The 27,051-nt window shown below is 40.8% G+C and overlaps 2 protein-coding genes across 2 annotated transcripts in view; one reads left to right on the top strand and one right to left on the bottom strand.

Moving 5' to 3' along the window:
• Positions 1-27,051, top strand: part of LOC134207740 (protein retinal degeneration B) — a 264,455-nt gene that overhangs the window by 18,299 nt on the left and 219,105 nt on the right. The gene's annotated exons all lie outside the window — the stretch shown is intronic.
• On the bottom strand, positions 1,654-25,940 carry LOC134215862 (uncharacterized). The gene is made up of 2 exons (XM_062694962.1): positions 24,824-25,940; positions 1,654-2,506 (listed from the first exon to the last, which is right to left on the bottom strand). Exons 1-2 carry the CDS (start codon positions 25,703-25,705, stop codon positions 2,342-2,344), a joined length of 1,047 nt encoding a protein of 348 aa, XP_062550946.1. The 5' UTR covers positions 25,706-25,940; the 3' UTR covers positions 1,654-2,341.

Here is a 27,051-nt window from a genome sequence, read left to right as displayed (position 1 = left end):
GGGCCTACCTTATAGCCATGCGATTAGAAGCACGACTACAAAGCGATGATGCTTAGGTGGCTTGGGTGGACTCACGGTCAAAGAAATTTTCTGGTGCAATTAGGCATAAAAGTATTATCGTGTTAGCCTCATCATAACATTCCTAACGATAACCCGACGAAAATAACTCGAATATATTGACATTTGCTCATATAATAATCCGATGATATAATGGGCCAGGATCACTTATTCTATTCGAAGAGCTTTAAAGATCGTTTCATGCGGATAGTTTTTAGTCTAATTATTTCATCATAATTCAGATAATTCGCTTGCAAAAAGTATTTGATCTGAAATATGGTATGGGAAAAGCGTTTTTGTTTTACTCGGGAAGTTGCAGCACGTGAGTGTGTTTAAGAGGATTCACAACAGCTGATCGACATAGAGAGGAGTGGTGTTAGACGCGCTTACTAAACTAAAACCATCAATGTATGCCGGATCGAAAATAAGCATCAAATTATTGTAATTGTGTATCTGGACGTAATAATATCAGATAGGAGGCAGAGTTCTAGCTGTTTATGCAAAATATTAAGTAAGTAATGGCCAAAAATAAGGTTTACAATTGGATTTCTTCGTTGGTGCGTTTTTACGGCATTCCCATCTAACGCATTGTTTACGTTTTGGGAAAATCTCGGGAGCATCACTCCACGAGAGAAGGTATTTTGATTTTCTGCTTTCGTCTGCATACTGCTTTTGTTCAACGTAAGTAAAATTGCAACCAACCAAACAGCAGCCCATCTTTATCTTTCGTATGTTCCTGTATGTTCGAAATGAACAGCCGCTTATCCCAAGAGGGCTGAAAACAGCATCCACCAATAGAGCCCATATTGGGAAAATTAGCCAAAATTGTATCCATTTCGCTCGACACTTTTGGTGGCTTAAATAAGAAATTGTGGGCAATTATCGTTGTTTTTTACTACCTGGTGCAACAACCAAAAGTAGGCAAGTCGCCTGATGGCATAATATTGGTTAGAGCTCCAATGTATGCTGATGTACAACAATAAATATGCTCAACCACAGCATAATATGCTAAGGTTTGAGCCATATACCCTATACGAATGCAAAAATGGTAATGCCAACAAGGAAAGAAGAAAAAGTCTAAATGAATACATACAATGCGAATAAAAATGAGAGACTATTCTCACTCAAATTTTAATATAAATCATCTTAATATGCTTCAATTATTAATTTTCAATTTTCATAATGCACAAGAAAGGCATCAACGATGTTAGGTGGATTAATTATTTTACCCATTGAAACTATACCACAACCCATATTCTTTCTCTGAATGATTTGATAATGAAAATTGGCCTCTTCGAAGTAATTTAATACATGTTATATGAAATTTGTTTCAATGGGACAGTTATGCTTGGAAATTCTACAATGGGACAAAATGACCCGATATTTTTTCGCCAAGTTTTCGAACAAACTATATGTATTTATTTGTTCACAATAAAATATACATTAGTTTAGAACGTTTGGTGCATAAAACTCAAAAATGATAAAAATCGACATGGGACAGATATGCTTGGGACGGCAGTTCTGCCCTCCATAGAATGTCGGTTATGGCCTCTACCCATTTCCTATTGATGCACTCAATTTATGGGGTGGACTTTTAGCAACACTCCGCTAAACTGAATGCCACGTCGCTTTGCATATTAATTATCTACTGCCTTGTTGTTTTCAAATTCTGATGAGAGATGCGAACTTTGTGATCAAGGTGTTTGCAAGGTGTCGTCATCAAGCGTAAATCAGAATCTCATTTTAGTTGGAGGTGTTAAATTCTTCATTTAATGAGTATACATTTGGTGCTGCTGCCGGTTCATTTGTTTTTCGTCCTTGCTGATGTTGAATCTACTTGTACATATAACTTAATCTACTTATGTTTTACTTGCTACGCAAAAGCGGTTCAGGATTATCCCCCATCCGCCGTTCGCTTTCATTATGCAACGCTGACACTCTTCCATTCACTATGACATACTTTTTCCGTTCCAATTTGTTCGTTCGCGCTTCTCCATTCTCAACCATTTCCGCGGACGGACGGGAGGCATCCTTACAAAATGCTATGTACCGACATGAAAAGCTGTTGACCTCGATAAATCCCGATGTATCTGCCGTCCGCCGCCATCCATCCTGCCCGGGCGGTCCTTCGCGCGGGTGGCTGTTCCACTTTGACGCGGACGATTTGCCCGTGCCTCGACAGGTGCAGAATTCGGTTAAAAGTCGAATAGATGATATGTTTGGCTAGCGGTGTGGCACTGAGTGTTCTCTGCGGAAAACATGGTCTCTATACTGAATAGTTACATCACATATACGAACGGATGGCGTGTCGTCGATTGTCCTTTGGTGAAGAACTGCCGTCATTGGTTGTAGTGGGTAAGGTGGTTGCAGGCCGACTGCTAAAGGTGAAGCGGACAAGGTTTTCGCTAGAGATGCTCTGCTCTTCCGGAAGGTACGAAAGGTCCAGGTCCTGAAAGGAAATGACACAAATTGGTGCGAAGTTTAGTCATAGATAATGGTGAACGGAATATATAATTTGTAAGGAAATTTGAAAATTTTATTTATGAAAAGTTAATCATGCCAACAGGCAAAAAATGGATTATCAATCCGCAATCAGATGCTGTGTCTCTTGTATTTCTGATTCAATTATGTTTCAAAGGAAAAATTTGTGTGCCTAGTCCGGTTTATTTCGCGTTTTGGCGTCCGGCATGTTGCAAGAACTTCCATCAAGTTATTTCATTATCTGAGATTCAGAGAGCTCCTTGACTACTGGTTGACTAGTTTATTTCATGTCGCCATCCTGCACCCAACATTTACCTAGTAAAACATAATTGTATGTTCTGAAAACTTGGATGTGAATATGTACATTATGTGCAAGATTTTGATTTGAAAAATGTAAATGCACTTCAAGAATGTCATATAAAATTCTACAGATAGCGTAACAGATTCTGTTTCATTCCATTCAGAAGAAACCACGTGTCGTTCTGGATTTCACCTAAACTTATGAAAAATTATACTATCAATGTCTGACCGGTTTGTCAATTTTAAAGTCTTTTCTAAAGATTACAATTAAAAAAAACAGCTTAAACCACCTAGCGTTGGTTGTGCCTTTCTCGCGCATTATGAAAAGAGAGTTATTAAATTATACATAAGAGAGGTCATAATAACACTTTAGGGGTAGTCAGTGACCTGATCAGGAACAAGTTTGTAAACACTACCAAGTAAACAAACAAGTACGTCGCGGTCAACTTTAATCGTGATTTCTATCGTTATTATCGTAATAATATTCGTGAATCGGCATCGTGAGCTCGCTGGAAGTCTCCACGAGTGCAACCGGATCAAATGCGGCCTCCGAGATGGCCCATATGACACGCAGCCAGTCCAAAACGAAACACAAACGCGGACTAGAACCAGGACATAACCTCAACGATCAACATCTTCACCCTCCACGTCCGAAGAGCCCGTACATGGACGAGCAACACAACAAGCAGCCACCCGCGGCCACGGTGAATCCCCCCAGCAACGGTAGTAGTAGCGGCACACTGCAACCTGAGACGAGACCTGCAAAGAGGAAAAAATGTAACTTCAGCTGCTGCCAGTCAACTGCTGTCACGAACTGTCAGGTGCAACCAGCAGCTTTTTGAGTGAAAGTATTGGTATCCCAAATAAAATATTCCACATCATTTTTGTTTTACCAAGACTTTTTTACTTTAACGAGTATTCCAAACCTTCCGTTTAGCTTGTTAATAATCAGTAATAAAGCTGTGTTTTGTTCCCGGTATAAAATCCTTATGAAAATGAATTAACTATTTCGTGAATTAGATACACTTTTATTGTGCTCAGAAAGGGTCCACCTGGGGCTTAGGTGAAACAGTCAAGTAAACAGTTGAAACTCGATGGTCAACTGTGATGAAAAGAAGAACAAGTGTCAAAACAAGAGAAAAGAAGCAGCGTCTTTGCAGGTCTCGTCTCAGACTGCAACAAGGGACTAATATTGTAGTGAGTAACCAATTCGAGTTGCTTCAGAATGCAGAGCAAGATGACATCACGGATGAAATGCCGGTGCTAACTCCGCAGCCTTACCCAACAACCGAACTTCCAAAAGTGAAAAAAAATCGAAGTCCCCCAATATCGGTTGTAGACCAATCAACCAGGCAGGTGCGTGAGCTGATGGCGAAAATCAACATTGCACAAACGGATTACCAAATGAAGTCTACCAAGACAGGTGTACAACTATTCTGCGCGGGAGAGGAGACCTACAACAACACCCTAAAGGCATTCCAGGAAGCAAACATCCAGTTCCACACTTACACTCCGGCCGCAGAGCAGCCAGTAAAAGTCGTCTTATCAGGTCTACCGGTCTACGATATTCCAGAGTTGGAAACGGAACTACTTGCCCACGGCGTAATAGCGACGGAAGTCAAAATGTTTTCCCGCAAGTTCATCGGATCTGAGGAAAGTGCGCTGTATATACTCCACTTCGCTAAAGGAGCAGTGAAATTGTCAGAGTTGCGGAAGGTGAGGGCTCTGTTCAACGTGATCGTGAAATGGCGATATTTTGAACGTCGAGCGACAGATGCGGTCCAGTGCCACCGCTGTCAACGATTCGGCCACGGAATGAGAAACTGTAATCTTCGCCCACTGTGTGTCAAATTCGGTGAGAAGCATAATTCGGCAGAACGTAAACTGCCAAAAAAGCAGAATTGGAACGAGACTCGCAAATCAATCAAATGTGCAAATTGTAGTGGCCAATACACTGCCAACTATCGCGGCTGCCCCAACGTCGAAAAACTGGCTCAAATGCGTGCTGAGCGCAGGAATATTGCACCCAACTTGGCTCCTCCTGCTCTGCTCCTACGCTCAGGTACTGCAAGGTCAAACGACGATTAATAATGTTTTGCTCAGACCGCATCGTGCTTTCGTGCTGTGCGGTTCTTTCTCTCTTTGCGGAAGGACGTTTTAATACTACCCGAAGCTATTTTAATTTCAACGGTGCTTCTTAGAGCTATTTGTACCCACTGATCCCGTTACGATCTTTGCGACCCGTGCCTTCGTTTTACGTTGGACCCGTTTGTGGAAGTAAAATTCCGACAAGCGGTGGTAATCCTGCAGGGACACCGTTCTGGGAAAAACCTCTTAGAAGGTCACGTCTCCACGCTCAGCAATGAGTATTAATAAAAACAAGAGGAAGGGGGAGTCTTTGAATTCTCCACTTCCTTCAAAGAAACAAGGTTTCAAGACCGTCCTGCCAAAGCGCGGAAAAAATAGAAGGAAGCTGGAGAATTCAGATATTCCTTCAAACTCTAATGTCGGAAATAATTTTTCTCCTATCGAACTGAGCAATCAGTTCGATTTGATTAATGATGATATTGAGCAAATCGAATCTAGCCCAGGTGATTCGATTCATGCGAAAAAGCAAAGGATTCCGCCGATTGTGGTATCTGTTGCCGAGTTTTCTGGCTTTAGGAATGAGATTTGGAGTAACCTTCAGGGGATCAAGGTTTCATTTCAGATTGCTAGGAAGGGTGACTGCCGCGTTTTGCCGGGATCCTTTGACGATCGCAAACGTCTTCTTCAGTATTTAACTGAGAAGCGCCATAAATTCTTCACATACGACGACAAAACTGAGCGATTGTTCAAAGTCGTCTTGAAAGGTCTCCCCACTGATGACAAATCACTGGATGAGATTAAAATTGAAATTTCTCAATTACTTGGATTTTCACCAGTCCAAGTAATTAAGATGAAAAAGAAATCCCACTCCGGTACTTCCCAGAGGGGCATTTCTCAAGAATTTTATTTAGTTCATTTTAACAAAAGTGAACTAAATAATATGAAAAGTTTGGAAAAGGCCTGTATTATGTCCCATGTCCGTGTTACATGGGAACATTTCCGCTGGCCTGGGGAAATTTCCAAAACCCCACCCAGTGCCGTAAGTGCCAAAAGTGGGGTCATGGAACCAAACATTGTCACATGGATGCTAAATGCATGATTTGTGGTGGAACCTCTCACGCCAAGGACGCATGTCCTGTGAGAGAAGATTCCAATAAATTTAAATGTGCAAATTGTGGGGGCAATCATAAATCCAATTTCTGGGAATGCCCTTCACGCAAAAAAGTTTTGAATTCCCGTGCAAAATTGATAACGGGAAATTCCAATCGGATCCCAGATTCGACGGGTAGAAATTTTTCAAACGCTCAAATTTCGAAACCGGTTACCGGTCGAGCAATTCATACCCACCACAATTCACAAACAAATTTTGCCGCTCGTCACCGGGTAGCAAGCACTTCAGTAAATTCTTTTCCAATGTACCTACGTATGCAAACATCGCTGCTGGTAGACCAAATTTCTCTTCTCAAAATGAGGTTTATACCCATGTCCCAACGGAAAATAACGGTCATGTTGCCGATTCAGGTAGCATGACTGCTTCCGATTTTGATTTTTTAACTGAACAATTGCATCACATGATTGATGCAATGTTCAAAGCAAATACCATTCCTGAAGCTGTTCAGGTTGGTATAAAGTACACACAAAAAATTGTTATCGGACTCCGTTTCAATGGATCCAAATAATTGTGTGAAAGTTCTAAATTGGAATGCCCGCTCTTTAAAGGGTAAGGAAGATGAATTATTCAACTTCCTTTCAGTTCATAATGTGCATATTGCCATATTGTGCATTGTGGCCAATTGGTAACTCATGCTGACTTTGACTCTGATCACCTTCCTGTGACATTTGAAATCTCACAAGAAGCCATTTATAATCCAATCAGCTCTACTTTTAATTATCATAGAGCTGATTGGGATTTATATAAAACGTATATCGGTAGAAATTTTGAAGTTGATATTCCTCTCGATACCAAAAGTGATATTGATAATGCTCTCGTATCTTTGACAAATTTAATTGTCGAAGTCAGAGGCATTGCAATTCATAAATGTGAAATTAAATTCAATCCTATTATTATTATTGACGACAATCTTCAGCTACTGATCCGTCTTAAAATGTGAGAAGAAGGCAATACCAAAGAACTCGCGATCCCGCGTTGAAAGTTATTGGCGGGATTTGCAAAATGAAATTAAAAACGTTTCGCTATTCTGAGAAATACCAACTTTGAGAATAATGTCTCGAAGTTGGATCCCAGTTCGAAACCCTTTTGGAAATTAACAAAATTCTTAAAAACCTCAAAAGCCAATTCCAGCGCTTAAAGAGGGAAATAAAATTTTATGACCAAATGGCGAAAAGGCTCAAAAACTTGCTCAGCAGTTCGAGAGTGCCCATAATTTTAGTCTAGGTCTCACTAGTCCAATTGAGAATCAGGCTACACGGAGCTTCGAAGACATTCTCAACCAAGATAATGTTTTTGACCCTTCGTTGGGAACTAATTTGGATGAAGTGAGATCTATTACTAGAAAATTTAAAAATATGAAAGCCCCGGGTGATGATGGTATTTTCTACATACTTATCAAAAAACTTCCTGAGAGCTCTTTATCCTTTTTGGTTAATTTATTTAACAAGTGTTTTCAATTGGCATACTTCCCAGATAAATGGAAAAACGCCAAAGTTGTTCCAATTTTGAAGCCGGACAAAAATCCAGCTGAGGCTTCTAGTTATCGCCCAATCAGTTTGCTTTCTTCAATAAGCAAACTGTTTGAAAAGATTATTTTAAATAGAATGATGGTTCATATTAATGACAATTCTATTTTTGCTGATGAACAATTTGGTTTTCGCCATGGGCATTCAACCACCCATCAGTTATTAAGAGTAACGAATTTAATTCGGCTCAACAAATCTGAAGGATATTCGACTGGAGTTGCTCTTCTTGATATAGAGAAAGCATTTGACAGTGTTTGGCATGAAGGTTTGATTGTAAAATTGATGAATTTTAATTTTCCTCTGTACATCATTAAACTGATCCAAAATTATTTATCAGATCGCTCACTGCAGGTAAACTATCAGAATACTAAATCTGATAGATTACCTGTAAGGGCTGGTGTCCCCCAAGGCAGCATACTGGGGCCCATATTGTATAACATTTTTACTTCTGACTTACCTGATTTACCATCAGGTTGTCAAAAATCTTTGTTTGCAGATGACACAGGTCTCTCAGCCAAAGGGCGAAGCCTATGTGTCATTTGTAGTAGATTGCAAAAAAGTTTGGATATTTTCTCCACTTACTTGCAAAAATGGAAAATTTCCCCGAAACTCAGCTTATAATTTTCCTACATAAGCCGAGAGCTTCTTATTTGAAACCTTCTAGCAGACATATTGTCACTATGAATGGGGTTCCAATTAATTGGTCTAGCGAAGCTAAATATTTAGGACTTCTGCTAGATCAAAAATTAACTTTTAAAAATCACATTGAAGGCCTTCAAGCCAAATGTAACAAATATATTAAGTGTCTATATCCACTTATAAACAGAAAATCAAAACTTTGTCTTAAGAACAAACTTTTGATTTACAAACAAATGTTTAGACCTGCCATGTTGTATGCTGTGCCAATATGGACTAGTTGCTGCAATACCAGAAAGAAGGCACTTCAGAGGATTCAAAATAAAATTTTGAAAATGATTCTGAAGTTGCCTCCGTGGTATAGTACCAATGAACTTCATAGAATTTCTAATATTGAGACATTGCAACAAATGTCCAACAAAATAATTTCCAATTTTAGACAAAAATCGTTGCAATCTTCTATTGCAACGATTAGCTCCTTGTACCCTTAGTATAAATTAGGTTAAGTTTAATTTAAGTAGAAAACATTGTAATTCCTACATGGTTTAATTCAACCAGAGGAAATATCCTAACTGCCAGAGGCAATTGAAATGTATTAATAATAACTAAAAAGTAACATAGCAAATAAGGATGATAGTGTTAAGAAAACACGGAACACCTAGTCTAAGAGATGAATGCATGTATTAGATAATTAGCAAATAAAATTAGCAAATAAAAAAAAAAAAAAAATAATAATGTTTTGCTCTCGATGTCCGAGTTCCTCGCCCTAGCGAGAGAAATGTTCGACCGACTTGCTAACTGCCAAACAAAGCAACAACAAATTTTAGCTCTTTTCGAGCTAACGACCAAGTATGTTTATAATGTATAATTTAGACTGCTTGCGTCTCGTTAACTGGAACGGACGATCCGTTCATGGCAAGAAAATCGAATTTTTCGACTTCTTAGAGCGACACAAGGTGGATATTGGTATCGTAACCGAAACTTGGTTGCAGCAGAAACACGCATTTTTTCATCCGAATTTCTCTTGCGTTCGGTTTGATCGAATGTCTAATGATGGCGTAAGAGGTGGTGGAGTTTTGATAGCGGTCCGAAAGGGTATTAATTTCACCGAGCTTAGCACTTCAACAAAAGTAATTGAAAATGTGGGTATCTCGATTAGCACGCCGGACGGTGACGTGCATATAATAGCCGCCTATTTTCCTGGGCCAAGACGACAATCGAACTGGACACAATTTCGTCGGGACATCTCCGCCCTCACCAGAAGAATTGAACCATTTGTGGGCGACCTGAATGCACGCCATCGTCACTGGAACTGTTTGAAGGCCAACAAGGCAGGCACAATCCTGCTCCAGGAAGCAAATAGTTGTAGTTTCTACATCCACTTCCCCGACTCCTTCACGTTCCACTCCGCTGGACGTGGTCGTCCATCGACATTGGATTTGGCCATATCCAACAACCTACTGGACATGACAAAACCAATTACCTTGAACGAACTGTCATCCGACCGCCTGCCAGTGATGTTTGATGTCAGTCTATCAGCTCCAATCGAGCAGATTATACCTAAAAGTAGAAATTATGCTCATGCAGATTGGCCTTTTTTCAGGCGAGAGATCAACTCTAAGCTGGACTTACTAAGCCCAGCTCTTGTAAACTTGAACAACCAAGCCGAGATTGATGCGTCTATTGATCTACTAGTTACGACAATAGGGGAAGCAGAAACTATTGCCATTCCTGAATCCCGACAACGATCATACCAAATTGCAACGATTCCAGATAACACACGACGACTGATCGCGCTGCGTAACAAACGTCGACGTCAGTGGTACAGGAGGAGGGACCCTATCTATCGGGATATAGTGACAGCATTGAACCGAAGGATTCGAGAGGATTGCGACAAGGCAAGTTTTGCGAAGTTTAAGGAAACGCTGCGCACTCCGCCACTCCGACAAGCGGACAATATTATCGCTTCACCGACAGAGAAATCGCAGTTACTAGCCGCAACCTTTGCACAAGCACACTCCAATCAGATGGCAGACGATCCAGAAACCACCACTGCAATGAACGAGTCCATCTCATACATCGACCAGAAACAGCTGTGCGACGCACATCCATGGCTGATTCGCCCTAAAGAAGTTGCTCAGCTCATCCGTAGGCTAAAATCCAAAAAGTCCCCTGGTCAAGACAAAATTCGTAACTGTGTGATCAAGAAGCTACCTCGAAAAGCTCATATCTTCCTCGCTAAAATATTTTCTGCTTGTATAAGACTTGGGTATTTTCCGAGTGCGTGGAAACACGCAATAGTAATCGCCATCCCGAAACCAAATAAGGACTCTTCAAACGCGTCCAACTATAGACCAATAAGCCTGTTGCCGTCATTCAGTAAACTTCTTGAACGAATTATTCTAAAACGAATCGAGCAGCATCTGGAGACAACACGTATCATTCCTGATGAACAGTTTGGCTTCAAAAAAGGGCATTCCACCAACCATCAACTGGTCCGTCTTGTGAAGGAAATACGGAGCAACTTCGCGTTGAAGAAATCTTCCGGTATGGTGCTATTGGATGTTGAAAAGGCATACGACTCGGTGTGGCAGGAAGCAATCCTACACAAAATGCGACTTGGAAACTTCCCTCTCTATGTCCTGAAAATCATCCGCTCCTTTTTGCTGCATCGTAGCTACCAGGTATCTGTGAATGGGCACCCATCAAATCAGTGGGATATACCATTCGGTGTGCCCCAAGGCGCTGTTTTAAGCCCCACGTTGTACAACATTTTCACCGCTGATATATTTCTCTTCGCGGATGATACTGGATTTGTTGCATCGGATGATGACCCAGCCATTATAGTCTCCAAACTACAAACTGCTCAAAATGCTCTGGAAAGATTCCAGAAGAAGTGGAAAATCAAGACAAATGCTGATAAATCGCAAGCAATTTTCTTCACGCGTAAACGAAGCCTACTAAATCTTCCACGGAATGAGATCACCGTATGGGATCGACCAATTGCATGGTCGGATGATGTGAGATACCTGGGACTAAATCTGAACCGCAAACTAACATTTGCCACCCATATCAAAAACTCCCTGAGTAAGTGCAACAAGCTCATAAGAATGCTGTATCCTCTTATCAATCGACACTCCCACTTGGACACCAACAGGTTTTTTTTTTTTTTTTTTTACGCACAACTTTCCTTCTGTCAGTTTTTTTAATTATGAAAAAATGAAAATATCTCTATTTAAATGTGTGTTTAGCGCTATGCCACCTAGATTCGGATTCACGAGTGTTGAAAAAAATACTAACAAGCAGTGCATTGCAGTGGTAGTGAAATTTTTCCCAACATCTAATTCCGTGCGTTAGATTGTAACTGTGGAAGTTCGGTTACGCAAATCCAATTATGGCGATTGTCAAAGTCAAAAACATGGATAGCCTTGGTTATATTGCCCTCTAGATGACTTGGAAGAAACGGATGCAAGTTTTGTGGTTCAGCTGAGTGACGGATCATCGTACAAATCTGGTGAGCCCGTTTCAGTATAAATATTCAAATCAAAACTTTGCTATAATTCAAAACTCATCGGAAAAGAAGCTTTTTTATTAAACTTTATTACAGTGCATTCCTTTCTATATATTATTTTGATTTATGCTTTGATAGTTTAGATGGTTTTGATCTCCTATTTATCAGTGGAGAGAGACATTTCAAAAGAAGCATACATTTGTTCTTGATTTTTTTCTGTGTGAGACTTGAAAAGTAATTAAGCATCGAGTATAACTCCTAGCAGAGTGACTTCGGACGACCAGTTGATGGCATTATTTTCTACAGTGATCATACAATTGCTAGGATTGCCTATGTAAAATCATTATAGTTTGCGTTTTTGCTGAGTTGATTTTGATTTTTCAGTCGGTCATATATCTAATAAGGGCCATCCACAAAGTACGTCATCCTCCTAGGGGAGGGGGATTCGAACAGCGTTACGACTCATACAAAAATTTTAGAGGTTTAATACAAAAGTGTGACGAAGGGGAGGGGGTTGAAAATAGCCAAATTTTGCGTGACGTACTTTATGGATCTTTCCTAAGAACCTCCATGCTTCTTTGAAGTTTATTTGTAAGTTCTCTGGGCTTCCTTTCCTTCATCGCAATGCATGTATCATCCGCAAAGAGTGCAAGAACGCACTCGCCAGATAGAGTAAGGTCAGACGTGAAAATGCTATATAGGATGGGCCCAAGCAGGCTACCTTGCGGAACCCCTGCAGGTATTGAGTAACTATCGGAAAGTGATCTCCTAGGAGATAATTTTTAATAATTTTCGTCAAACACAGCGGATTGTTAAACCTGTCTAGTTTGTAAATGAAACCTTAAAATAATTTACTCAGCGAGGACAGTATACTGATGGGTCTGTAGCTTCTTGGAGAGGTTGGATCCTTGGCAGGCTCGAGGATAAAGACTATCTTCCCCAACCAGGGAAGTAGTTAAGCAACCAGGAAAGTAGTTAAGTTCAAGACAACGATTGAATATGTTGGCCAGTAGAAAAATAACCTTGTCGGATAGCTTCTTGAGGACTAGGTTGCGGCTGTCCACAAACCACGTAGACCGAAATTTCACATTTTCAAACCCCCCGTCCCCCTTAATAGCCTTTGGTCGACTTTCCCGAAACCCCTCCCCTACCCCCTTGAAGTCTACGTAGACTTTTTTAAATTTTGAAAAATATCATATGCGATTTCAAAAATATGGAGTTCAACCATGTTTTAAGCAATTCAGCTATTCAAATCCATTTCAGTACACACAGAAGAATCATGCAAGATTGAAACAACTATTGCGATTGGTGCATCAAACAACGGGAATATTGTTGATTCAATCTTCAATGTTTTTGTTTCAGCATGTTCACATGCTTTATTCAATTGAATAAGGCTTGCTGACGTTTAATCATCTTTCTCTTGCACGCTCACAGAGCGAATAGGACTTGTTTTCATCGGGAAACGCTTCGAGGTAATTTTAAGTTTAAACGAACAGTTTTAAATATTTCCCGTGGAATTTTAGAATGGTTTTCTACGATATTTTTTAAATTTCTGTCTCAAATTTGGAGCAATTTCCTGGACATTCCAAAGAATTTTCCGAATAGTTTTTGGTGGAAATTATGGAAATTATGAAGAATTTTCAGTTGAAATTTTGGCTTTCTTACAAAAATTGCAAATATTTTATTTGTGGGAACTCTAAGAGTTTTTGCTGAAAAATTCAAATAATTTATCTTGGAAATTTTCAACCATTTCTATAGCAATGGCAAAGATTTTCCATCAATAATTCCAAAGAATTTGAATTAGAACTCCCGTATAAATTGCCCTAAAATTTTCTAATAATTTTTCATCGACATTCCGAAAAATATCGCTTATATGTCTAAATAATTCTTCGCGAAAATTTCTAAGAATTACCGAAATTAAGAAAAGGGACTTCCTATGGAATCTCCAGCTGAAATTCTGGAGGGTTTCTCGCGGAGATTTCGGAGAATTCCCCTTACAAGTTTTAAAGAATGTCTTTTGAAAATTCAAATGACTTTTTCTTTGATATTCCAAAATGCTTCCTTTGTTAATTTCAAAGAATTTTCCGTTGAAGTACGACATAATTTCCCGTGAAAATTCTCAAGAATCACCTGTCGTTTCTATAGAAGTTCCTGCCGAAAATCAAAAGATATTCTAATAGAATTTGCCGTAAAGTCCGAGCGGAAATGAAAAAAAAAAATGAAGGATTTTATAGAACACTTTGGAGAATTTTCCTGCTCAACATAGAAGAATTTCCATTTTCCAATTTCCAAAATCCATGATAGTTTCAGGCCGTAGTTCACCCAAAAAAAACCTTTAAAATCAAACAGGTGAACTTCCCATAAAGCTGCTGCATAAATTGTTATCCAAAAGAAAGGTCTACGTGGACTTTTGGTATACACTCCCCCCCCACTCCCTCTTCGTAGTGATACTAAATATGTGTTTGATAGATCGTGTTGAAGTACGCGTCGGTTTGTGAGATTTTTTCTTCGTCGCGGGATCCGTGGATTATCCGTGGAATAAATATAAGTTGATAAATAGTAAAAAGTGAAAGTTTGTTTGTATTTTGTGTTGGTCGCAATACGGTCGCGTGCTTATCAAAATGTCTGATTTTGCTATGTGGGCGAGTAAATGGAAAGTGAAACAATCAGTACAGTGCAGATTTGTTCGTGTTTCGTATTGGACGCAGAACGATCAGAGATTGCGTCCAGACGTGTTTGCGTCGGTAAGCAGAACGATCGGCCGATAATCGAAAAAACTCAAAGGTGCAGCCCAATCGGGTTGTACGCAAAGGTGACGTAGGACTACGTAGCTATTTGAAATTGATAGTATTTGCCATAATAATTTTTGTCGTTTTATTAACATTAAGCAAACTGCTCGGAGGCCAACTGAATCAAGAGGTCGAATAGTTGTTCCCAGTTGGATGGAAGTCTCTAACCGTGGAATTAACATGACTTATTGGCCGCTGAAGCCACTCGACTGGCTTTCAGTCGGGGACATCACAATCCTTACTTTGTAACGAGCGCTTACATCGCGGGCGAAAACCAAACGTTGCATATAAATCTATTTGCGTTTGGTTTCACGCCACTTCTGATTCTGATTATTTCTCCTTTATTTCGGCCATTTTTGAGGATGGTGTCCTCCAAAAAGGTCTTTATGCTTACAAAAGAAGGTTGATCCCACAATCCGATATGAACTTTCTTTAAAGTGCAAAACTCAATCGTAACTAGCAAATTTGATAGCGCGGCGGAGGGAGATGATGCAATTAATTTGAACAGGTGGAATCACTAACAGCAACCAAGCTACCACGCTAAACCCGATGGCGCCGAAACAATCCATTTTCGCAATTAACTCTTTCGTCCCATAAAATGCTGGTCCTGAGAAGAACCAATTTTCTTTTCCCAATGCGTCTTTCCAATAACTAACTGCATCTAAACGCTTGACATCACCTTGCGGTGAAAATGTCCGACCGTCGACCGCCTACGTGCTGCTGTGTCCGCTCCGCTCGGAGAATGACAAATTCTAAGAATATTATGAAATTTTCTCGCAAGATTCTGAATTTGGTTATGAGCTGTTAGTTATCTAAGATGCGTATTGTTGCGAAGAGTAACAACAGAAATTTGACTCAAGACGAAATTTCTTCATATTACCAAACATTATCTTTTGGCATCTGTCTGTCCGAGCGACGTTCACCGATGGGTGGTTGCTGTAGATAGTTTCCACAGAGGTGGCGTCTTCATTGATTTTATACAAAAGAATGTTGATCCGACTATCCGAAATAAACTTTCTTTAAAGTACAAAACTCAATCGTAAATAGCGAATTTGATATCGCGTCGGAGGGAGATGATGCAGTAAATTTGAATGGATGGAATCACTAACAGCAACCAAGCTACCACGCCAAACCCGATGCCACCGAAACAGTCCATTTTCGCAATTAACTCTTTCCATAAAATGTTGGTCCTGAGAATAACCAATTTTCTTTTCCAATGCGCCTTCTGTCCAATAACTAACTGCATCTAATCACTTGTCGAGACCTTGCGTCACGACACACCGCTACTTGATGATTTTTCGCTAAGCCTCCAAAAGTTGAAATAAATTTTCAGCATTGCCACCCACTCCTTCGTGCTGCTGTGTCCGCTCCGCTGCATCGAATGTCGAACCGCTCTCTGTGGAATCCCGATCAAAATGGCTCGCGCGCGCCGAACAGCAGCTTTCTTGTATTTAATAAATTAAGCCCGTTAGCCCCTCCCCTTTGTGATCTGATATGGGTGTAAATAAAATGTGCACTCTTAACGATTAATGAAGGGGCGGGGCTAATGGAATTACTTCATTAGATATAAGAAAGCTGCTTTTCGGCGCGCGCGAGCTATTTCGATCGAGATTCCGCAGACAACGGACCGATCGAAGAATGACAAATTCTAAGAATCCTATGAAATACTCTCGATTCTGAATTTGGTTATGAAATATAGTTTATCTTAGATGCGTATTGTTGCGAGAAATGACAACAGAAATTTGACTCAAGACGAAGTTTCTTCATATTACAAAACATTATCTCTTGGCATCTGTCTGTCCGAGCGACGTTCACGTTGCTGTGTAAAGTTTCCACTGAGGTGGCGTCTTCATTGATTTTATACAAATGCCATCATTTTATACATTAGAAGGACCCAACTATCCGAAATAAACTTTCTTCAAAGAGCAAAACTCAATCGTTAATAGCGGATTTCATAGCGCGTCGGAGGGAGATGATGCAGTCAATTTGAATGGATTGAATCACTAACAGCAACCAAGGTACTACGCCAAACCCGATGCCACCGAAACAGTCCATTTTCGCAATTAACTCTTTCTTTCCATAAAATGTTGGTCCTGAGAAGAACCAATTTTCTTTCCACATGCGCCTTCTGTCCAATAACCAACTGCATCCAACCGCTCGTCGACACCTTGCGTTGCAACTGTCCGACCAAAAGGTTGAAATAATTTTGCAGCATTGCCACACTGCCACCCACTTCGTGCTGCTGTGTCCGCTCCGCTGCATCGAATGTTGAACCGCCTTCTGTGGAATCCAGATCAAAATGGCTCGCGCGCGCCGAACAGCAGCTTTCTTGTATTTAATAAATTAAGCCTGTAAGCCCCGCCCTTTGTGAGCTGATATGGAGTAAATATAATGTGCACTCATAACGATTAATGAAGGGCGGGGCTAATGGAATTACTTCATTAGATATAAGAAAGCTGCTTTTCGGCGCGCGATCCATTTCGATCGGGTTTCCACAGACAACGGACCGTTTGGAGAATAATGAATTCTAAGAATCCAATGAAACTTTCTCGCAAGATTCTGAATTTGGTTATGAGATGTTGTTTATCTAAGATGCGTATTGTTGCGAGGAATGACAACAGAAATTTGACTCAAGACGAAGTTTCTTCATATTACCAAACATAATCTCTTGGCATCTGTCTGTCCAAGCGACGTTCACTAATTGGTAGTTGCTGTATGTGGATAGTTTTCACAAAGGTGGCGTCTTTATTGATTTTATACAAAAGAAAAATGATCCGACTATCCGAAATAAACTTTCTTCAAAGTTCAAAACTCAATCGTAAATAGCGAATTTGATTGCGCGTCGGAGGGATATGATGTAGTGAATTTTAATGGATGGGATCACTAACAGCGACCAAGCTACCACGCCAAACCCGATGCCACTGAAACAGTCCATTTTCGCAATTAACTCTTTCTTTTCGTAAAATGTTGGCCCTGAGAAGAACCAATTTTCTTTTCCCAATTCCCATTCCAATAACTTACTGCATCCAATCCAATCGTGTAAATTTGCAGCATTGCCACACTGCCACCCACTTCGTGCTGCTGTGTCCGCTTCGCTGCATCGAATGTCGAACCGCGTTATGTGCAATTTCGATCAAAATGGCTCGCGCGCGTCGAACAGCAGTTTTTTTGTATCTAATAAGCTAAACCCGTAAGCCCCGCCCCTTTGTGAGCTGATATGGTGTAAATATAATGTGCACTCATAACGAATAATGAAGGGGCGGAGATAATGGAATTTCTTCATTAGATATGAGAAAGCTGCTTTTCGGCGCGCGAGCCATTTTGATCGGGATTCCAGACAACGGACCGTTCGGAGAATGACAAATTCTATGAATCCTATTAAATCTTCTCGCAAGATTCTGAATTTGGTTATGAGATCAATCGTAAATAGCGAATTTGATTGCGCGTCGGAGGTAGATGATGTAGTGAATTTTAATGAATGGGATCACTAACAGCAACCAAGCTACCACGCCAAACCCAATGCCACCGAAACAGTCCATTTTCGCAATTAACTCTTCCTTTTCGTAAAATGTTGGTCCTGAGAAGAACCAATTTTCTTTCCCAATGCGCCTTCTGTACAATAACTAACTGCATCCAATCGCTTGTCGACACCTTGCGTTGCAACTGTCCGACCAAAAGGTTGAAATAATTTTGCAGCATTGCCACACTGCCACCCACTTCGTGCCGCTGTGTCCGCTTCGCTGCATCGAATGTCGAACCGCCTTCTGTGGAATCTCGATCCAATTGGCTCGCACGCGCTGAACAGCAGCTTTCTTGTATTTAATAAATTAAACCGCGCGCGCGAGCCATTTCGATCGGGTTTCCACGTTTATCTAAGATGCGTATTGATGCGAGGAATGACAACAGAAATTTGACTCAAGACGAAGTTTCTTCATATTACCAAACATTATCTCTTGACATCTGTCTGTCCAAGCGACGTTCACTAATGGGTAGTTGCTGTATGTAGATAGTTTTCACAAAGGTGGCGTCTTCATGGATTTTATACAAAAGAAAGTTGATCCGAAATAAACTTTCTTCAAAGTTCAAAACTCAATCGTAAATAGCGAATTTGATAGCGCGTCGGAGGGAGATGATGTAGAAAATTTTAATGGATGGGATCACTAACAGCAACCAAGCTACCACGCCAAACCCGATGCCACCGAAACAGTCCATTTTCGCAATTAACTCTTCCTTTTCGTAAAATGTTGTTCCTGAGAAGAACCAATTTTCTTTTCCCAATGTTTCTTTCCAACTAACTGACACCACAATTTATAATCAATTTTCAGCATCGGCACTGGCGGTGCGGGATTGTCACAGTGCTATTTTATGGTCAACCTTTTCTTCATATGAAATTCTGGTTCGTTGAGGTTGAATGATCTGCAGCAACACATCGAGCACCACCACCAATGCGATGGATTTTCTTTGAAAATGTTATTAGCGTCTCCGTGATGCTGTGTTCTCTGCGTCTGCTATGCGTAAAATCTTGTTCAAACTGAGGATTAGATCCAAACCCGCAAGTGATTGATTTTTGATGTCTGTGCTAGTGATGCATGTACGTGATTGGTTAGTTTACCTATTTCTAAACTTTTTATCAATTATCGATAATAAATAGTTCAAAATCAGTATTTTCAAATAAATACAAAGAAGCGTTGACTCATCCTTGATCGAATGGTCCAAAAAATTGAAAATCCATCGAGAAACGGCTTAGATATTAAAGTTTAAAGTCTATCATATTTTCGTGACGGTCCCAGATTTTCGCAATCGTAAAGTGTACCCCAATATAGAAAACACAGACGTAGTCCTACGTCAAAAAATTTGTTCTGCCTCGTGCATGTGTGTAAATTAATTTGAAAGTAAAAGTTAAAATCGCGTCCAGACATGTTTTCTTCAATAAGCAGAACGATCGGCCGGCCATCAAAGTTTTATTCTGCTTTGTGCGGTAAGCAGAACGATCAGCCGATCACCGAAATTTTGTTCTGCTTTGTGCAGCCTTAAAAATAAATAAATAAAAATAGTATTGTTTTCATCGATCAAACTACACGTTATACACGGCATACCGTTTACCAAAACAAACCCTGCCACACTCCCTACCTCATATATCCAACATCCCAGTGATTTCTCGTGGAAGTGCAGATGACTCGTCGGCTTCTATCAAAGCGAGTATCACGTCAACAATTTCCTACCTATTCCCTAATTGACCTGCATTCGGACACGGCCGGCGCTGGTATTGCTTATTTTTGGGTCACCAGTTCTTACACATTGAAGATGATGTTAGTCCCAAACGTCATCTGTTGGTTCTCTGTGTAATTACAGCTGATCTGGCAATAACGGAGTAGCAACCGTGGGCGGTCAATCATGCTCATGCTCATGCTCATGCTCACTATCCCTAACCTATATTGCACATTCGAAGGTTTTTTTCTTCCAAACTTTTTCCATCAGTTGCTAAATGTTTCAGTTTGAACCAAACACTAGTATACATAGTACTTCTCGAATTACTGAGTTGCTGAACGGTAGTCCATAACTCAACTTTAGATAGTAACTTTACCCATGTATTGCTAAAAGTAAAGAAATAAATTGAATTGAATTGAAAAAAAAAGTGATCAGATCATTTCGGTGAAAAAATGGGACAAACGCACTTGCAAAACAGGACATGTCAAAAAACCAAGCGACAAAATTCAGAGTAGTGGAAATTGGGGCTTAATTTTCATTTTCCGTGTAAAAAGTTACAGAAATATTTTAGAGTGAATGAAGCGAAACATTCTATTGTATTAAGTTAGTTGTGGAAAAATACTAGACTACAAATATTTCACTTTTCGAAGAACAAAAATTACGCATTTTTCAATATGTGAACTTTTGACATTTTATTTCAATCCACTCTTAAACATGCATTAAGTATTTGATTACTGGCCAACATCAAAAACTTTTCCAATTCTGAATAATTGAAAATGACAAAAAAAAGTCAAAGTACCCTGTATAAAGCTGGTCTGGGCATTAGAAAGATAGAAAAACATATTTTTTTAAATGTCAAAAGACAAATGCGAAAAGAGCCATAGGCTGAGTTTATTGATTTCCCGTGCTAAAACCCTTTTCCATGAATATAAGTGAGGGAAAATCTGCGGATAAGAATAACAAAAATCTCAACAAGGAAAGAACATTAATAAAATGTAACTTTAATTATTTCCTTTATTATGAATATGGTTGACGCATTTGAATAAATGTCAAACCTAATGAATTCACAGTCATTTTAGATTGAAATTGATTTAAATGACGCCCAAAGTAGCCTCACACCTCAGGAATCTTGTCCGTTGATTCTATTCCCATGTGCATCCAAAAATGCGGGACTCATGCAATTTCGTCGCGAAAAGTAAAACAAATCCTGGCTAATTTATAGGCTGATTGCATATGTGTGAGCGGGACTCCGTTGTAGAAAATTGAATTTCGACCCTATTTAAAATGGAAGGAGGAAGGAGACCTCTGACCCTCTTGGAAAGAGGCTTCATTCCATCTTGCCAGGAGGTTGCAAGCCTTGTGCGCAGCCTCTTGAAAGAAGGCTTCCGAGCCTCTTGGTAGGAGGCTTCCGAGCCTCTTGGAAGGAGGCTTCCCAGCCTCTTGGATGGAGGCTTGGAAAACTTTCGAGCCTCTCGAATGGAGGAAGGAGACCTCTGACCCTCTTGGAAAAAGGCTTCATTCCATCTTGCCAGGAGGTTGCAAGCCTTGTGCGCAGCCTCTTGGAAGGAGCCTCTTGGAAGGATGCTTCCGAACCTCTTAAATGGAGGCTTCCAAGCCTCATCGTGAAAGGAGGCTTCCGAGGCTCTTGAAAAGATGCTTCGGAACCTCTTGAAAGAAAACTTTCGAGCCTCTTGGATAAAGGCTTTCGAACCTCTTGGAAGGAATCTTCGGAGCCTTTTGAAAGGACACTTCGGAGCCTCTTGGAAGACACTTCGGAGCCTCTTAAAAGAAAACTTTCGAGCCTCTTGAATGGAGGCTTCCGTGCCTCTTAGAAGCACACTTCGGAGCCTCTTGAAAGGAGACTTCGCCAGTCTCTTGAAAGAAGGCTTCCGAGCCACTTGAATGGAGGCTTCCGAGTCTCTAGAATAAAGGCTTCTGGGCCTCGTGAAAGGAGGTTTCGGGCGTCTTAAATGTAGGCTTCGGAGCTTCTTGAAAGAAGACTTCTGAGCCTCTTGAATTGGGGCTTTAGGGCCTCGTGAGAGGAAGCTTCCAAGCATCTTGGAAGGAGGCTTCCGATACCTTTCGAAATGAGGCTTCCGAGCCTCTTGGAAGGAGGCTTTCGAGCTTTTTGGAAGGAGGCTTCCGAGCTTTTTGGAAGGAGGCTTCCGAGCCTCTTGGAAGGACTCTTAGAAGCTTCTTAGAAGGAGGCTTTCGAGTCTCTTGGAAGGAGGCTTTCAATCCTCTTGGAAGGAGGCTCTCGAATCTCCTGGAAGGACGCTTTCGGGTCTCTTGGAAGGACGCTTCCGAGCCTCTTGGAAGGACGTTCCGAACCTCTTGGAAGGATTCTTCTGAGCCTTTTGGGAGAACGCTTCCGAGCCTCTTGGAAGGAGGCTTACGAGTCTTTTGGAAGGGCGCTTCCGAGCCTCTTGGGAGGACGCTTCGGAGCCTGTTGGAAGGAAGCTTACGAGTCTCTTAGAAAGAGGCTTCCGAGACCCCTTGGAAAGAGGCTTCCAAGTCTCTCGGAAGGATGCTTTCAAGCCTCTCGGAAGGAGGCTTCCGAGCCTCTTGGGAGGAGGCTGACAAGACCTCCTAGAAGGAAGCTTCCGAGCCTCTTGGAAGGAGGCTTTCGAGCTTTTTGGAAGGAGGCTTTCGAGCCTTTTGGAAGGAGGCTTCCGTGCCTCTTGAAAGGACATTTTGGAGCTGCTTGGATTTATCTTCGCTCATCTATAGATTCCACTATCTACAATGAATTCCAACCGTGTAAACAAAATATTGTGTGTGTATTGAATCGGGCATATTAATACAGATCTTTGGCTATAAGTTTTGAACTTGAGCCTTATATTTCAGAAAATTATTGGATAACTGAAGGAGCTATCAGTGACCTCATGCATATAATCTATATTGTTACCAAATATCTAAAATATTCAACAAGTTTTTTTCAGTTCCAATACATACAAAAATTAATTTCAATCCCATTTAGGCCACATAGAAATGGGTTTGCTGTATTCTGCCCTTCTACGCATAATTGTCCCATGTTTGTTTTTGGATATTTCAAGCTCGGAAAATTTGTGAAAACAACATCAAGTCTGTTTGTCCCATTGTTGAATTTCTACGCATATTTGTCTCGCAGGGAATAAATTCATTATTATATTATTATGCATATAGGAATGGTATTCACTGACAATTTCTTACAAGCCTGTCCATTTTCAGTGGTGAAAATGACCAGTTTTAAGGATCTTCATCTTAAGTGATAGAACTGTATTCTAACATACCGTCCACGTTAAATTTCGGACACCTATATTACAATGCGATTTTTTAACATTTTCACAAAGCACTGAGACGATCAATTTACATGACAGCTGAATCTCTCCGCTTCATGAGAAGCTTTTAGCATGCTTTAATTTTCGTCTAAAGGATCCCCCAAACACACGCGACGCGACAGTCGCGACGCGATTCTATCGCTTGGCGACTGCGATTCTGTCGTCTTTTGTATGGAAGGATGAATGGAACATTGCCTGCAACGACCCAGCGATAGAATCACGGCGACTAGTTGTCGCCGTCGCGGCGATGAAATCGCTTAGGTCTGGGGGAGCCTTAAATTGATTAAATGGCCACGATAAAATGGACATTATCTAATATCCATGAAATTTCGAAAAAAAAGTTCATTTTTACGTCTTTTGGGAGCTCTTGTTTTTAGAAATTGTGAACTTCAGCCATAGATGTTACTTCTAATCATTAAATTTTTTTTGAAAAAAGTGTGGTGAAATTTAGTGAAAAGAATTAATTTTGGTGGCTGTGTTGCGCGCTTTCACTAGGAGTAGAAGCTGTTGCATTTTCCTTCGTAGCACGGATAAGGTATGAAATTGTGCAAATAACATTAATCGCAAAGTTTGTTTGAAATATACCTTAAGCAAAAAAACTGAAATGCGATTTGAATTACATAAATGCGCGCCCCTTATAACTTACTCCTTTTATTAAAAAATTGAAACAGTAATACTGTATTTGACCATGCATTGGAGCACTAGCCATATCCTTGAATCCCTAGCTTTTAGAATATCACCAGTAGAACACCAAATCCGGGCTTCAGCCCTATCTACAAAACAATTTAAATTTAGAAAAATTGTTGAGTAACAAGAATTACCGTGCGTGTTCCTTGAACTACCATTGCTTATCAGTTCATGAAAACTTAGTATTTAATCCCCTAACTCGATCTTTTTCCAGCAGTCAGTCCAGTCTAGGACAATGGCTCCGAGGTTTCTTTTAAAACTAATATGTAGTTGAAAAAGTTGTTTACGCTGCATACGAATAAACACTCGATGTTCAATAAAATTTGATTGAATTTGACAAGCAAGTACGGTTGAAATTTATTTCGAATTAGCCTCAAACACGAGGAATTTGAGTCTTTCAACCATCTACAGGGTAAAGTTAATTTGTTTATTCTTCAGAAACTGATATTGGTATAGAGGAATAAATATGATAAGTCCCTGTATAACCACAACTTTTTTCTCTAGCTCGAAAAATGGATAAAGCTTGATTTGGTAAATCCTACACCGTAAAACACTACCCAGCTTTACGGGAATTAGGTGTAGATAAACTAAATTTAAATAATAATTTATTGAGCTTTTCATTGCTCTTCTAAACGATATTTTACATGGACACAATTCTCCAAATCACCCTTTTCTCTGTGTCAAAATCTAAATTGGAAAATAGGGCAATAATCGACTGCAGTGGTATTTTGACAGCCGATTGTTAATGAATTCATAGTCTCTTTATCAAGACAAGCTAGACAAATTTCTTGAATGTTAAAATAAACATGACCAACCATGCAGACAACGATATACATTGTTATCCACCTCAGTGATTCGCAAACACTCGAAATTCTTATCGATTCGCCACTACTATCGCACATCACGCTTATCCTTATCTCCCACACCCAAATTCGCAACAAACTTTCGATTTCCGACAAACGGGGCTCATTCCCCGCGCGTCACGTCAACCGAGCGAAACCAATTTCGCCCACGATGACTCATCCCGCCATATAGCGATCGCAACTTACCGCGATGCGACTGCACGCCACCTTGCTGCTGCCTCGCTGCGATTCCGGTCCAAACTGCTTCACATTGCTGGGCCGCAGCATAACATCGGCATATGGCACCTCGTCCTGCTCCTCTTCGATTTCTTCCAGCTGAATATCGTCACCCAAGCTGGCGTCATCGCCGAAATACTGGGCCAGGTTGTCCATCGCTGGGGCCGTGTAGAGTCGCCGAGGTGCCGCTTTGGGAGCACTCGACGAAACCTCGGCGCTGATTTTCTCCAGAGTGGCGCGGGTTGTCGGCTTGGCGGATAGTTCGATCGGTTCGTAAATGCTTTCGTCGTCTATGTACCAAGTTGTCTTGCTGCTGGCCACGGACACGGGGGATGATGTGACCTGGGGGAGTGACTCTTTTTTGTCCGAGGCTCCGAAGAGCCACTTCTTTTTAGTGGTACCTTCCCGTTTCTTATCCACTTGTGTATATCCATCGATCTTGGTGAACGTTTGCCGGCGTAGCTCCGGCTGAAGTGGGTGACCTTGGTCAACTGATTTCACACTTTTGTCATCACTTTGCGATTTCGTTCGTTTGCCATCGTCAACCACCATCTCGTTGTACTTGTCGGCGATGTGATTGGTATAGGTTCCACAGTGGCATCCCGCGCATTCCGGACATATTCGACCCAACCGATCCTGCAGGCGACGGTTTTCCACCCGTAGTTCTCGCATTTTTTCACTGAGCTCTCGCAGTTGCCAGCAAAGTTCGTCCACTATTTGACCCTGCTGATTGATGATCGTGCCCTGGTTATTGATTTTGGCCGTTTGGGCATCGAGCTTGGCGTTCAATTTGTCCTTGAGCTCCACCACGTAGAAGAGTAACTCTTCGAATTCCATCTCACGGTGAGACATTCTGGCGACGAACCGAGAATTTACCGACAGACGTACCGAAAACCGGAAAATTACTTCTGTTAGTTCCTAAATCAAACCAACCGGGGCGAACAAGTCAAGGAAGTTCAACTGAGGCTGCTAATTCCACTGATGACTTAATTGCGACTGATGTCGACGTCGTGGTTGTTGTGGCGAGCCGTGTCGCGGTGGCCGTTGCTGGAGAGAATCGAATCACGCATCGCATAGGCCGTCGCCGTGGCGGGCGGAGCAGAGCCGTGTTTGCTCTTCGATCCTACACCGCGCAACCGTGGTAGATGTGTGTTCAACATGTTTAAATCTAGTTGTCGTCGTCGTCGCGGTTCATAAAGATTTACATCGCTCAGTGGGGGACAGATACCTAAAGTAAATATGGATACGAAGCAGCTGTCCGCAAAAATCGAATGCTGTGAAGGTATAGGTTAGTTGGGCCAGGTATCAGGTATTTGCGCTATTTTAGATCGATCGCCTCTCTGTAGTTGAATGTTATCAGTTGGATCGACTGTACGATGATTAATTGGATGGTACCGTTAATGTTGGATGTATGTATTGAAGCATGCATGAATGTAAGCGTGGGAGTAAGTTTATTGTTTGCGATGATTCTTGACATTGAATTTACTGAAACGATTATTGAAATTGATTGCACCGATGCGAGAATTCAAATGAACATGACACGGTCATCTGCGGTTGACATCACTTGACCATGTTCCGGATGATTTTCAACAAGGTTTCATTGAGGCAACATTAATCAAGTTGTTTCATATAGCTTATATTTGGTTGATGAGAGGCCGTTTCTTAAACATTGTAAAAAAACTCGTATCTCAAAAGCTTGTCATCATCTATTTTCGATTCAAAAATTCACCTAAAGAAGTATTAGTTCCTCAACATCGGGTTATCGGCTGTTGCAATCCACTATCAGCAATATATCGTATTGCAACTGATAAGAAAAGTAGGGAACTAGGAATGAGAGATTTTGTGCGGAATTTCCACCCAGACTTTGCACCAAAACAAGTTCAAAGCAGCTTTTATATACGAGAGCGCCTATAAAGATATTGATATCTCTCAGACAGTTGCTGTTGGTTATTGCAAATAGGCGCTCTTTGTCGAGCATCCAGCGGAATGATTCATTTTGCTGACTTCGATGATTCCATCAATTGATGTGACATTTAACCTTTTTCGCAAAACTAATTATTAATTGAATCTTTCTTGAAGTGGAAGATTGGTCAGTGAGTAGGTCCAGATTTGCATGAGCGATAAACAAAAGTTAATACCACGTCCATCCCAAGTAACATTTTTCATACCAAAATGCTTTATACATATTTTAACAAAGT

This window comes from Armigeres subalbatus, chromosome 1, assembly GCF_024139115.2.
Source record: "Armigeres subalbatus isolate Guangzhou_Male chromosome 1, GZ_Asu_2, whole genome shotgun sequence".
In the NCBI taxonomy this organism is placed as follows: domain Eukaryota; kingdom Metazoa; phylum Arthropoda; class Insecta; order Diptera; family Culicidae; genus Armigeres; species Armigeres subalbatus.
Note: the sequence above shows the minus strand (reverse complement) of the source record. Positions and strands in the feature narration are given on the sequence as shown.